Source organism: Puntigrus tetrazona, chromosome 6, assembly GCF_018831695.1.
Source record: "Puntigrus tetrazona isolate hp1 chromosome 6, ASM1883169v1, whole genome shotgun sequence".
Lineage (NCBI taxonomy): Eukaryota > Metazoa > Chordata > Actinopteri > Cypriniformes > Cyprinidae > Puntigrus > Puntigrus tetrazona.
The window spans coordinates 299122-311621 of NC_056704.1; the positions used below are offsets into that span (position 1 = coordinate 299122).

The 12500-nt window shown below is 37.0% G+C and overlaps 1 protein-coding gene across 2 annotated transcripts in view; it reads right to left on the minus strand.

The window, feature by feature from the left end:
• plxna1b (plexin A1b) overlaps positions 1-12500 on the minus strand; it is a 109048-nt gene that overhangs the window by 39067 nt on the left and 57481 nt on the right. For both annotated transcript variants that reach the window (XM_043241135.1, XM_043241134.1), the window contains exons 8-10: positions 11567-11666; positions 8225-8339; positions 259-459 (exon numbers count right to left, since the gene is read on the minus strand). In XM_043241135.1, coding sequence (XP_043097070.1) covers positions 259-459; positions 8225-8339; positions 11567-11666 — 416 coding nt within the window. The remainder of the gene's footprint in view (positions 1-258; positions 460-8224; positions 8340-11566; positions 11667-12500) is intronic.

Genomic DNA, 12500 nt, shown 5'->3' on the forward strand with positions numbered 1-12500 from the left:
TTGTAAATTTCCTACCGCCAAAAATAAGAATAAACTATAAAAAATAACTATAAAAATAATAAAAAATAACTAATAAATCATTAGTGATATGCATTGCTAAGAACTTCATTTGGACAACTTTAAAGCTGATTTTTTTCCAGATTTTCAAAAAGTCTTATACTTGTCAAACACTGTCCTCTCCACAAACGATACATCAGTGGAAAGCTTATTTACTGAGCGGACTCCTCTGGCCGGAGCGAGTGTAGGTGTTTGACTCACCGTGGTTTTCTGGCACTGGATGCTGGAGCTGTTGAAGCGCAGCGCCGTCACGCTCTGCGTCTCGCCCTGGATGCGGAAGATACACTCGTAGTTCCTCTGACCGGACTGAGGCTGAGGGAGGTTCCTGGCCGACAGCGTGATGGGCTTCGGGACGCCCACGGGGATGTAGATCTGAGTCGACGGCAGGATCTGAGGACAGTCCTGAGGAAACAAGACCGCCGTCACTTATCATCAGCTGACTCAAACACCGCTGGAAAGAAAAATAACTCTTAATGAAACAACAAAACACAGGAAGGACGTCGAGCGGTCCGGCGTCCAGACCAGAGGACGTGTTTGACGCTGGGTTAAACAAGCCTGATGGAGAACATGTGGAGCAACATCACGCAAAGCCCTGCAGGAGAAAAGAGCTGGACGCTGACATTATCTGGAGAATATCCCAGAATACCTCGCTTGTGTGTGTGTGTGTGTGTGTGTGTGTGTGTGTGTGTGTGTGTGTGTGTGTGCGTGCGTGTACTGTTCAGGAATAAAACAGTCAAGTCAAGTCAGTCAAGGCCTAGAAACACAACTGGATGTTCAAGTCAAATAATGCCACTTTGTCAATTTAATGCATCTTTGCTAAATAAAATAAAATACCAACAACAACAAAAAAAATCTTTTGGAGTAGTAGTGTATTTATGCAAAATAATTCTAAAGATAATAAACAAAAATGTATAAAAATAAAGTATTTATGTATGTTTTATTCATACATAAATGAATACAGTAGTCGAAGTAGATCAAAAAAGTTAATCAAAGTTGTCCTAAAATAAGTTCATATTTTAGTTTTAGATTAACTTATATATATGAACACAAATATATCAAGATATAATCAAAGTTAATCTAAAACTAAAATATGTACTTATTTTAGGACAACAAAAATATATATATATGAACACACAAATATATTTATTTAAATGTATCATAATTTATTTTCTTTTTTTGCAATTATATGTAAATTACATATTATAATTTATATATATTTATATTATATCCATCTCTATATTTTTCTATACCTCTATATATTAGTTTTTATATATTTTTGGCAACTTTACAAACGTCTTTGCTGACACTTCCGATCAAAAGTGTTCGTTTGTAATCTTTCTGACCTGAACTTTGAACAGTAACTTCATGTCAACGAGCCCCAAGCGCGGGAAAACAGGAGGACAGGAGACAGGAAGTAGAACCTCAACAGCAGCAGAAAAGCGCAGAGAGAGAGAGAGAGAGAGAGAGAGACAGAGAGAGAGAGAGAGAGAGAGACAGAGACAGAGAGAGAAACTATTTATGTATAAACACCATAAAACCATGATAAAAAAGAAAAAGAATCTGACGGAAAGAGAGAGAGAGAGAGAGAGAGAGAGAGGAGAGAAGGAAGTAGTTATTTTAATCTGAATGACGCGGCTAAATGAAGTTGTGAAATCAGCTTTTAGTCTCCCTGAGATGGAGGGATAATCCCGAGATTCCTCAGGTGTCTAGACAGACGTTCCTCCCCAAACCAAAGGAAACGTGCGTCTGATTTCGTGAGTAAACTAACAGTATTTTTGTGAACAGTGCCGGTTTCCTGGCTCCTGCTTATTTAGAGTAAGAGTGACCACAGCAGCGTCCGGTCAGCCGCCCACACGACTACGACGTCTCCAGAACCCATCCTCGAGTCCAACTGAAGCCCGTTCAGTCCGAGGAAATAATGAAGCAATCATCTACATACGAGCACCATTCGATAGATTGAGTGCCTGAGATTTTTGAAAGAACTCGAGTAATATTTTCGTTCAGCAACAGATCAAATAAAGACATTTACGACGTTACAAAAGATGTCTTTTTCAAACAAATGCGGTTCTTTTTCATCACCGGGATATTAGAACGATTTCTGAAGGACCGCCGATGCAGGAAAGTCAGGTTTGTGTTATAAAAATAAATTACATTTTAACACACATTCACGTATTAAACGGTTCTTTTAAATTGTAATATTATATCACAATTTTACTGCATTGAATCAGAAGAAAATGTCTTATAAACCGAACGGTTTCGTGCACAAACGCTATTAACAGCAGAAAAAGCTGCTCATAGACTATTGGTTTTTCTTTAACCACGCCACACCTGCTCCTAAAATATCACATCTGCGCCGTAAGACATTATTTGTTCCGGTAAGCCGGGGCACAGCCACCATATTTAAATCCCTCCAGCGGCCCGAAGCACAAGAGCCATAAAATCCACTTTCAACACTGAAGAAAACAGCTTTGTGCAATAAATGGAAAATGAGCCGTAATGCGACTTCAAGAAGCCCATCAGAAAGCCACTGATCATTCTCAAGTCAGCGTGCTGAACTAATTTAAATGTTTAAATTTAATTTATTTAAATTAAACGGCCTCATTTAAATATTTCAGAGTTAAATTGAACGGAAAGCAAACGTTTAGATGTCAGAGCTCTTCGGTGTGTGTGATTCCCCATCGACGCACTCTCTATAGTGACCTCGTCGGCCAGTGCTGTCTACTTAGGGAACGACTTCAAAGAGTGCGTCCTACCCGAAGCAGAGAGAGATGAAGAACACAACACGTAGCTAAGCTGAAACCTGGATGATCACAAACATAAACACACGGCACACACACAATTATTGGGTGAAACTGAATTACTTTTTCATATTAAATGAAGAAAGTCGACATTTCTCTAGGCTCTGTCTGCTATCTTGGATGAATTTTTGATGCCTTCGGGCTCCTTTGGGAACTCCCGGCTCACAAGTTTGCTTGGTAAAAAAAAAATAATTGGATGCAATGGGCAATTCTGCGTTTAAAGACAAGAAGCTTTATACTGCTAATTCAACCAAACCAAGAGCACAGGAAGAGCATTAGGTGTGGAGCTCGTGCTTTGAGGATTTTGTTATTCTTGTCATCTCAAAATAAAATGAGGAGAACCTACTGTAAACTGCATAGCTATTCTTCATCAATTAAGAAATACTTTAATAAATGATTGGAACAGTCAAACTTATGCATTTTATAATTATAAATCAGTGTACTAAATCTAAAATAAAACTGAAATGACATGAAATTTCACCTTGGCAACTACCTGAAAATAATAAAATGAATAAATAAATAAATAATACTAATAAACAATTCAATAAATAACAGATAATAGCAATATTTAAGAATAAAAAGTAAAATTCTTAAAAAAAAAAAAAAAAAAAGTTAAAGAAACTTTAAAAATGAAAACTACTTCTAAAGAAATTTTAAAAATAATATAAAATGTAATGAAAAGTTTTTTCCCAAGTGAAAAATGTTGCCGGGTAACTAACTAAAAAAAAAAAAAAAAGCATAACAGACATTTTAAAATTACATTTACAAAACAAAATTGCTAAAACAAACTAAAAATATAAATAAAATTTTTATAATATAATGGTTTATAAAAATTATACATTTTAAATCAACAAAAATGAAAACTTAATACAACTAGCTAAAATAAGTTCAAAAACTGAAACAGAAATAGGCATCATAGAAATGAAAAGAATTAGAAATAGAAATATATTTAATAAAAGAATGACAAATTCACAAAACAAAATGATAAAAGAAAAAGTTAAAAATAAGTACAAAATATTATTAAATAGTATAACAGCATATAAACAATACTACAATTACAACGATTTCAACCATTCTCCATGAGTCACGATTCACTGAAACGCATGCAGAGTTTCCTCATCACTAATCGTGGTGTGATTCGCCGCAGTGCATTCTGGGACGGTCTTTTCTGCGCGGGACACAATGAGACCCCGCTCTAGAATTGAAGAGGAACGAGTTATCTTACGAGACAGCACCGAGCTGCCGCCTATCTTTTGGACCAGCCTCGGCGTCGGGACGCCAGTGAGGCCTAAAAATACGGCCTAGGTAGACAGCACAGCAGCGCGGCTAAAAATAACGAGCATAAATATAAAAGCGTGAGAGAACGCGTGATCGTAAGAAGGTGTCAGCCAAGAACAAAGAAAGAGAAAGAGAGGGAAGACAGGAGAGGAAGTCATCTCTCTCTCTCTTCTCCTCCTCTGGTTTAATTATTCAAAGTGGATTAGATCTGTGCTTCAGCTGCCCAATGCATCCCAGCAATGAATATTACATAGACAAAGAGAGAAGAAAGATAAAACAGGGCGGCGGATATGAACTGGAGAGAAAGGAGCGAACAAAGCCGCAAACGACATCATATCAGCCTGCTAAAGCAGGGAATTGTGGGTAATGGGGTCAAAGGGGATGCCAAAGGCCATGCGACCCATTTTAAGGTCTCTCTGGAATGAGGACCGGCGTGTGATAAAACTCGCTCCCTTCAGTCTGATCGGCGTTAACCTCGTAAGACCTCGTATCATATTATATTTCAGGCCATTTCTGTATACGCCGCTTGTCAGAGACAGCCAATGATCGGATGTTTCACCGTAAACACTGCCTCTCCTTGGTCTTCAAAAACGGCTGACATTAATATAGTCACACTCGATAATGTCCTGTAATTTTTTAATTGTGCGTGAACACTTGTTATTCACGAATCATGGATTCTGTCGTGAAACGTGACGCTGATGTCTTCGTAAGAGCACACCGGCATTAAAAGCACGCTTGCGACGCATAAATGAATAGGGAAAGAAATTATATTTCAGTATTCTATTATTACGAGAATCTTGTCAGTTATTAGTCTCATCCTTACGCTTCTCTTTTCACCACGTTGCCTCAAAAACGCATTAATATGCAAATTAGATTTAGTTTATGGATGCATTGTAGATGATGAAAATCGTTCATGAACATTTCACATGCGTTTTGCAGAAATAAAAGTAGTGTATCTAATCAATTGGTTATAACGTAATTCAGAATCAATTTATACAAAATTTGGAAAAAATTTTAACTAAAAATTGCTTTTGGCTATGCATGTTCATTCACGTCTTTTTATTTATTTAATGTTTTAAGAAACCGAGTCCCGATCTCCTCAACTGAGGGAAAAGCATAACTTATAGATGAAATATAATTTTTAAAAAAATGTTGCATGATTTTTAATGCTCTAAACGATGTCAAAAAATAAAAAACCTTTTTTTCCTAAAGCTTTTTTCTCTGGTCTTAAGAGGTTAAGCGGCTGGCACTCGTCAGGAAGGAGGGATGAAAGAACATACAACGTAAAAGCAAATTGTGTGTTAAAAATGACTCTCTGCCGCTCCGATTCACATCTTTTCCGACTCAAAGCCTCTAACAGACGTCAGCGCTCATATATTCTGGCTTTGTTACTCGATGGCGAGGTGCAGAAAAGCTAAATGCGAGGCCAAAATAAAGCACGGAGGGGTTCGAATCAAACAAACCACCTGCTAATGTAAACTCCCGTCACACCTTATGTTTACACTCGCCATTAGAAGCTTATCTAGGATCCGTGTTCTCGTCCGGGGGTCAAGGGTCAGCCGGTTAGCCAGGTTCAGGCAAGTCGTTCAAAAGCGGTGAACTGTTTAAGGTACTGTCCGAAGGTTTGATGATTTTGAAAGGAATCAGTACTTTTATTCAGCAAGGATGAATAACTTCTATTTATGATTTAAACTTTCTATTTATCGCTGGATCCTAAAAACTAAAATCGCGATTCGATTGCGGCAATAAATAACACTTTAACATATATTTACATAAAAAACAATTATTTTAAACTGTAATAATATTGCATAATTTTACTGTATTTTTATTAAATAAATGCAGTCTTGGTGAGCAGAAGACACTAAAAAACTTTAAAAAAAAAATCTTTAATAAAAACTATAGTCTGGTGGTACGAAGCAGACTGTGTGAAATGAAGTTACACTGGTATTAAAAATTATTTTTTAAAACAATCTGCATTCATAAACATCCATTTCATCCATCTAGTGCGGAAATATAGAGAAAATTATTATTTGCAAAAGAACATAAAGACATAAATTTTCAAATTTTCTCATAAATATCCCCATGACTGAATATGTATATATGTGCATGTATGCGTGTGTGTGTGTGTGTGTGTGTGTGTGTGTGTGTGTGTGTGTGTGTGTGTGTGTGTGTGTGTGTGTGTGTGTGTGTGTGTGTGTGTGTGTGTGTGCATCTCACTATCATTTCTTCCTCTTGAGGTCATTTTTTTTTTCTATGCGACCTGTTTAGTGTTATTAAAACTGGTAAAATATCAGTGGGAGGGCAAAAAAAACCCAACAAAAAAATCTATTTTAAAAGCCGGTGATTCACGCTTCACTGGCAGAACGCAAACAGACTTCAGGAACATATTTATTCGGGTGAACCTGCATGAACTCCGACTCAAACTCAGTGTATTGTTTGTATAGGATCAGCGCGGGAGCTTCCAGAAGCTCATTAGACGGTGTGATGTTCACAAGCTGTCAGCGGACGGTTCGAGGGAAACTAGAAGCGAGCCCAGCTGGCTCCTCACGCCAACGCCTTTCCTTCCCAGCTCTCCTCCTCATTACGGCTCTTCCCCGCTCGTCTCTCGGTCAGAGCGCCGAGAATCACACGGCGTCACATCTATAATGTAGTCTCCCACGCTAGAGCCGCTCGCACTTTCTCCCTCCACACATCTGGAGTCTATTAGAGGAAAGCAGCGCGTTTCATCTGCTCTCCTACAGGCTTTTAAAACACTGAATTGTGGGAGATTCCCGAAGGACTCGCGCTCAGCCAATGAGCGAGCGGCGATGACCGGACTCTCTCGTCTTATCTGGCTCTGTACGGCGGATCGGGTTTCATCGCGAGTGAAGGGGCGCGAGCGATAAACACGGAGCCATGCATCGGGTTTCCAGTGACGCTCATCTCGGCCAATCAGAGCATCGCATGTGCAGTTTGCAACCATTTCCACCCTCACTGTGTGATGTGCGACACTTGTCCTGATGCATTTAACGCTGAAACTGGATATTTAATTAGGGGAAAAAAAATGTGGGACTTTTTTTATTCGTCAGTTTTGATGCGACGATTTTACATTTAGTTAGTATGTTTCAAATTTGGGTTACTGCACTTAACTAAACCGAAATAAAATTTAAATTTAAATTAAATTAAATTCAAAAAAGCCCTTTTAGCTAGTTGACAAGGCGACATTTCTTAATTTAGTTGAACTAGATAAATATTGCAAAGTAAATTTGACAAAAATTCATACAAATCTGCAGAGATTTCTAAACAAAAAATTATTCTCAAAACAATACATATAAACTAACTATAAAAAAAATAACGAATAAAACAAAAAACAAACATGCTCAAAAGAATTACTGAATATTATAAAGTATCTCAATACTAAAATAAAATTGCTTTTACGTTTTTAAGACATTTTGAGGCTTGTTGCAGAAAAAATAATCTTTTTTTTAAAGTTTTTTAAAGTTTAATAATCAGTTACACTGGCTTCAAAAGTGTGGGGTATATAGGATTTTTTTTACAGCAAAGATATATGAAATTGATCCAAAGTGAAAGACATTTATAACATTACGTTTCTTTCGAGGCTACTATTCATAAAAGATTCCTGTAAAATAAAATTGATCAAAATCTCCAGAAAAATATGTAAATCACACAATATATATATATATATATATACATATACATATACCCACATACTGTATACATATATATTTAAAAAAAAAAAAAAAAAAATTAAAAAATTAAAAAAAAAAAAATATATATAATATAAATATAAAATAATATATATATATATATATATACATATATATATACATATATATATATATATATATATATATATATATATATATATATATATATATATATATATATATAGATAGATATATATATAGATTTTTTTTTTTTATTTTTTTTTTTACATAAAAAACTGTTAAAATGTGTTACATTTGTATGTAATGTAATGTAATAATTTTTACTGTATGTTTGATCAAATAGATGGAGCTCTTTTTTCAAAAGCATACTGAGCGTAAACCCATCTCTTGGTAATGAGCAGTAACGTCTGGATGGTTTCTCACCTCTGACATGTTGACGCGTCCCTCCTGGAAAGAGCAGTCGTTGGCGTTCTGCGTACACAAGTGTCTGTATTTACACCAGTGACACGGGAAGGAGCCGTTCACACAGGACAAGCACCTGGAAAGACACACACACAGCGCCCTTGAGTTCTGACCTCACACACTCGAAGTGTGTGAAATAATCTCTCGTTCCCTCACAAAGATCCACTTTATCAGGTGTCTCCGGTTTAAGAAAGAAAGTGGGCGATGACAAAGAGAGAGAGATCAAAAAGAGACGAGGATTTCCCATTAAAACACGACCAGAGTAGATAAAAAAAGAGAGAGAGAGAGAGAGAGAAGCGGAAATCTGTCTAAATTGGCGGCTGCCTGCTTAGGGAACATACCGACTAAAACACAACCTTTTAGGTTCGGAACGCTACACGAAAATGAAAAGTCAAGTATTAGTGAAACGGCTCGTTTTTAATTCGATCGAAGCGTCTCTCGCAGACTCTGAAAGCATCCGAGGCTTCTCACCGCTAAACCAAGTCATTTGTTTCAATTATTCAGCATTAGGTCCGGCAAATTGTTCACCGAGTGACGTTAATTGACGCTTTAGGACAAAGAGCTCTGACCTCATAATGGTTTTAAGCACTGGGCCTAATTGACCAATCAGCTGCTGCGGTGAGAGCAGATGTCCAATCAGACTTGAGAAACGATTGCCTAATGAAATCTCGAAGAGAGCAGCATCCGAAACGCTTTTAACGTCTACGAGGGTTTAATTGCGTTATTAGAAATTCAACATTTTTACTATTTACCATCTGCTATTTTATTAAAATTACTGTTTTAGATATAAAAGATTTAGACTATTTATATATATTTCGGATATAACCTGAAAACCGCAATAGTAAAAAGCATATAAATACATGCATATGAGGGGGAAAAAAATTAAGAAATGTGTCACAAAGAGTTAAAGTGCATGTCATTGTAACTTTTAGATTATAGAAATATATAAAGCGTCATATAGGTTGGCCGAATGTTCGCTCGACTTAAAAAATCTGGTCCGGTTTAATGAGCAGTTTCTTCTTAACCAGCAGCGTTAAAGGATTCTGCTGCATAATTGTGGCATCTCTGAGTCCCGTGAGGAAACACAAGCACATGTGGTGGAGTGTGTGTGTGTGTGTGTGTGTGTGTGTGTGTTTGTGTAGGTAATGATCCCCCATCGAGGCGCCATTTGTCAGTTTGTTAATGCTGCGTCTCCAGAGACACATAATCTGCTAATCAGCACGAATAAATCCAGAGGGTGGTCATGATGGAGAACAAACGGATGCAGGTGAAACGCACAACATGTCTGAGATACGCAAGGACATGCAGAAACAGATAAAGACAGTAAAGACCGCCTATCTGTAAATGTCTCCATGCACTGCTTAGAGTAAGAGAATAAAAACGAGACGATTACGAGAGAACTCCGAATTCTGAAATAAATTCGAAATTGTGAGAACAGAGTCTGCTTTGTGAGGGAGAGAAAAAAAAATCATGCCATAAAAATGGATTTCAAACAGCAGCACATAATAAACAGAGCACACATCCTCTCATCCACCGTCTATCCCGACTGATTACGTTCCATTATGTTCCAACTTTTTTGTGTTTTCATTCCCCTCCGTGTTTTCCCTCGACCCATTACCAATTCAATTTAAACTTCGCAATCTGCTTCACTTTAAGCAGAGATTTCTTAAAATAAGTGGTAAGAAGATAATAAACGTGACCTTATTTTTCTTCCTGACCCCTGCACCAATCCCGAGAGAGGCTTTAATCCCCGTCCCGTCTGGAGTGGGGGTGATTGAGGGTGTCTCTGGTTTAAGCCCCTCACGCTGAGCTCTCTTCCCCACAGACGGGCCGTGATTTCAGGGCGTCCCTGATCAGCATAAACCCTCACACGAGCTGGAGGAGCGGAAATCTAACACCGGGACGCTCGTTTCCTTCATTCACATTCATTAAGATGCTAAAGCCTCCTAGCAGAAGGACACCGAACACCTCCGATAGCCCTCATCACGGACAAACTCCATTTGGGTGAATCTCACAAAAAAAAAAAAAAAAAAAAAAAAGTGGCCAGGTCAAATTTCTCCTCAAACGGACACGAGATAAGAAACGGTATTTCGTACAAAGAAAACGAGGCCTGCTTTAAAAAAAAAAAAAAATAAATAAATTTGATTATTTTAATAAAAACGAGCATTTTATTTTACAAATCCACACTATAATAATGCAAACTAAGCAGAATTTTCCAAAATGATCATTGTTATAATGCAAAATGTAACTTTTGAGTTTTGTTTATTATTATTATTATTATTATTATTAATACTGCATTTATTAGCACAAAAGAATGTAATATAGTCCATATATATATAAAAATATGTATGTGTGTGTGTGTATTTTTTTAATATAAAATCAGCAAGAGGAACAAAAACTATCAGCGATCACACGTTTTAACTGAAATCACTTTTTTGTAATAAAATTGATTCAAATAATTTATAAATAAATTGATTCATATTTTTATTCTAAAGAAAAAGCGGGGTGAGATGAAAAAAAAAATATTCCTCTCAATTTATAATTATGAAAATACAATAAAAAAGCCTAAAAACTTTTTTCCATTTTTTCTTTTGATTTTAAGATTACCTGGAAACGTTCCTGACATGTATTACGAAATCCCCACATTTCCCATTGCTTAATTTTTTTCTCATCTACACAAAGCTTCGACAATGTCCATAATAACAGTACATTATCCAAAATACAGACTTCTAAATTGCAGTTGTGCTTTCAGAGATGTGGACGCGCCGAATAAAGAAGCATGTGATTATCCAATTATGATAATACTCATATGTAGTGTGTATTTTTCAAGTACACAAGCTGGTCTTATCAGAGAAGAGCAGTGTGACCTAGTTTTAAAGCTCACTGCTGATGGGGTGTGTGTGTGTGTGTGTGTGTGTGGATGGGAAGGTATTGTGTATCTGAGATGCTGTTACTCCGAGAGAGGTGTGTGTGTGTGTGTTATATCTCTGGAGACAGCTTTGGGCTCATCTGTCCTGCAATAAGACACTACACAGACCTCCCAAAAGAGTCCGGACCCATCTGGAGCGTCTTAGAAGCGCACATGACAAACAAATTCATTGAGATGTTCAGCTGGGGGTCCCACTATCCGCAGGACTCTAACCGCAGTCTGTTTTCAAGAGAATAACTGTCAATCAGCGCGCCGCCGGTCGCCATGGCAACAGAAATTTGACCCCACCCCCCCCCCTCCGAGTGGCGAGGAGCTCGTGGGTAAAACGAGAAGAGAAGAGATAAAGAGAGCGAGAAAGAGCGAGAGACACTCACGATCTGTGGATGCTGCAGTTGTAGAAGGTGAAATCCACACTGGCGAATTTCTGCCCCGTCTCCCTCGACTTCAGATACAGCTTCACCACGTGAGTGTCTCCTACACGGGGACAAATAAGAGAGAAAGGCGGTTAGTAAGATCTCTCGTGTGGTAAAATAACGCTACTCTCCAGTGGCCTGTTCCTTTTAGATCATCGCAAACAATGAAGTGCATTTATGAAGAACTTTATGCTTTCTACAGAAAATGGGTTAGAGTTTAATCAAGCCTACAGCTGCATTCGAATCGTTCAATCCAATACATTACAATTTACTGTTTCAAGATTTAAGTCTTATTGCGCAAATAGCAAACGGTTATTTTAGTGTTACTGAGATACTATTATTGCTTGTTTTTATTTTGTTTTTAATTAGTTTTTAGTATTTTTCTTGTATTTAATTATTATTGCTTTTTTAATACATGTCTATATAGGTTTTTTTTATTATCAAATTCGTTTTAGTTATTTTTCTCACTAAAGAAATGAAAGAAATTATGCTCTGCAGAATAGCCAAAATAAAACCTTTTTTATTAATTCAATTTTACAGCAGTTAATATTTAGTCATTGTTTTATGGTTTGTTTTAGTGTTAAAATATTCTTTGAGATTAAACGATAAAAAAAAAGCATCAAAAATCAATGGCACGCTTAGCTTTGATGGAGCACCACTAGGTGGGTCGAAACGGATATATTCAGCAACAGAATGCATATTTTCAGAACCATTAATTTAATCAAGCATTACAAAAAACGCTTTGATATTTTCAGTATTTTTCCATAATGCAACCAGACGTGAATAAGACCCATTCAATCTCCAATCCTATCTGGGACACAATAATCCTTCGACCTACACAAGACCGATATGATAGAAACTGTAATGTAGTCTATGATCTGAAAACAAAAAACTG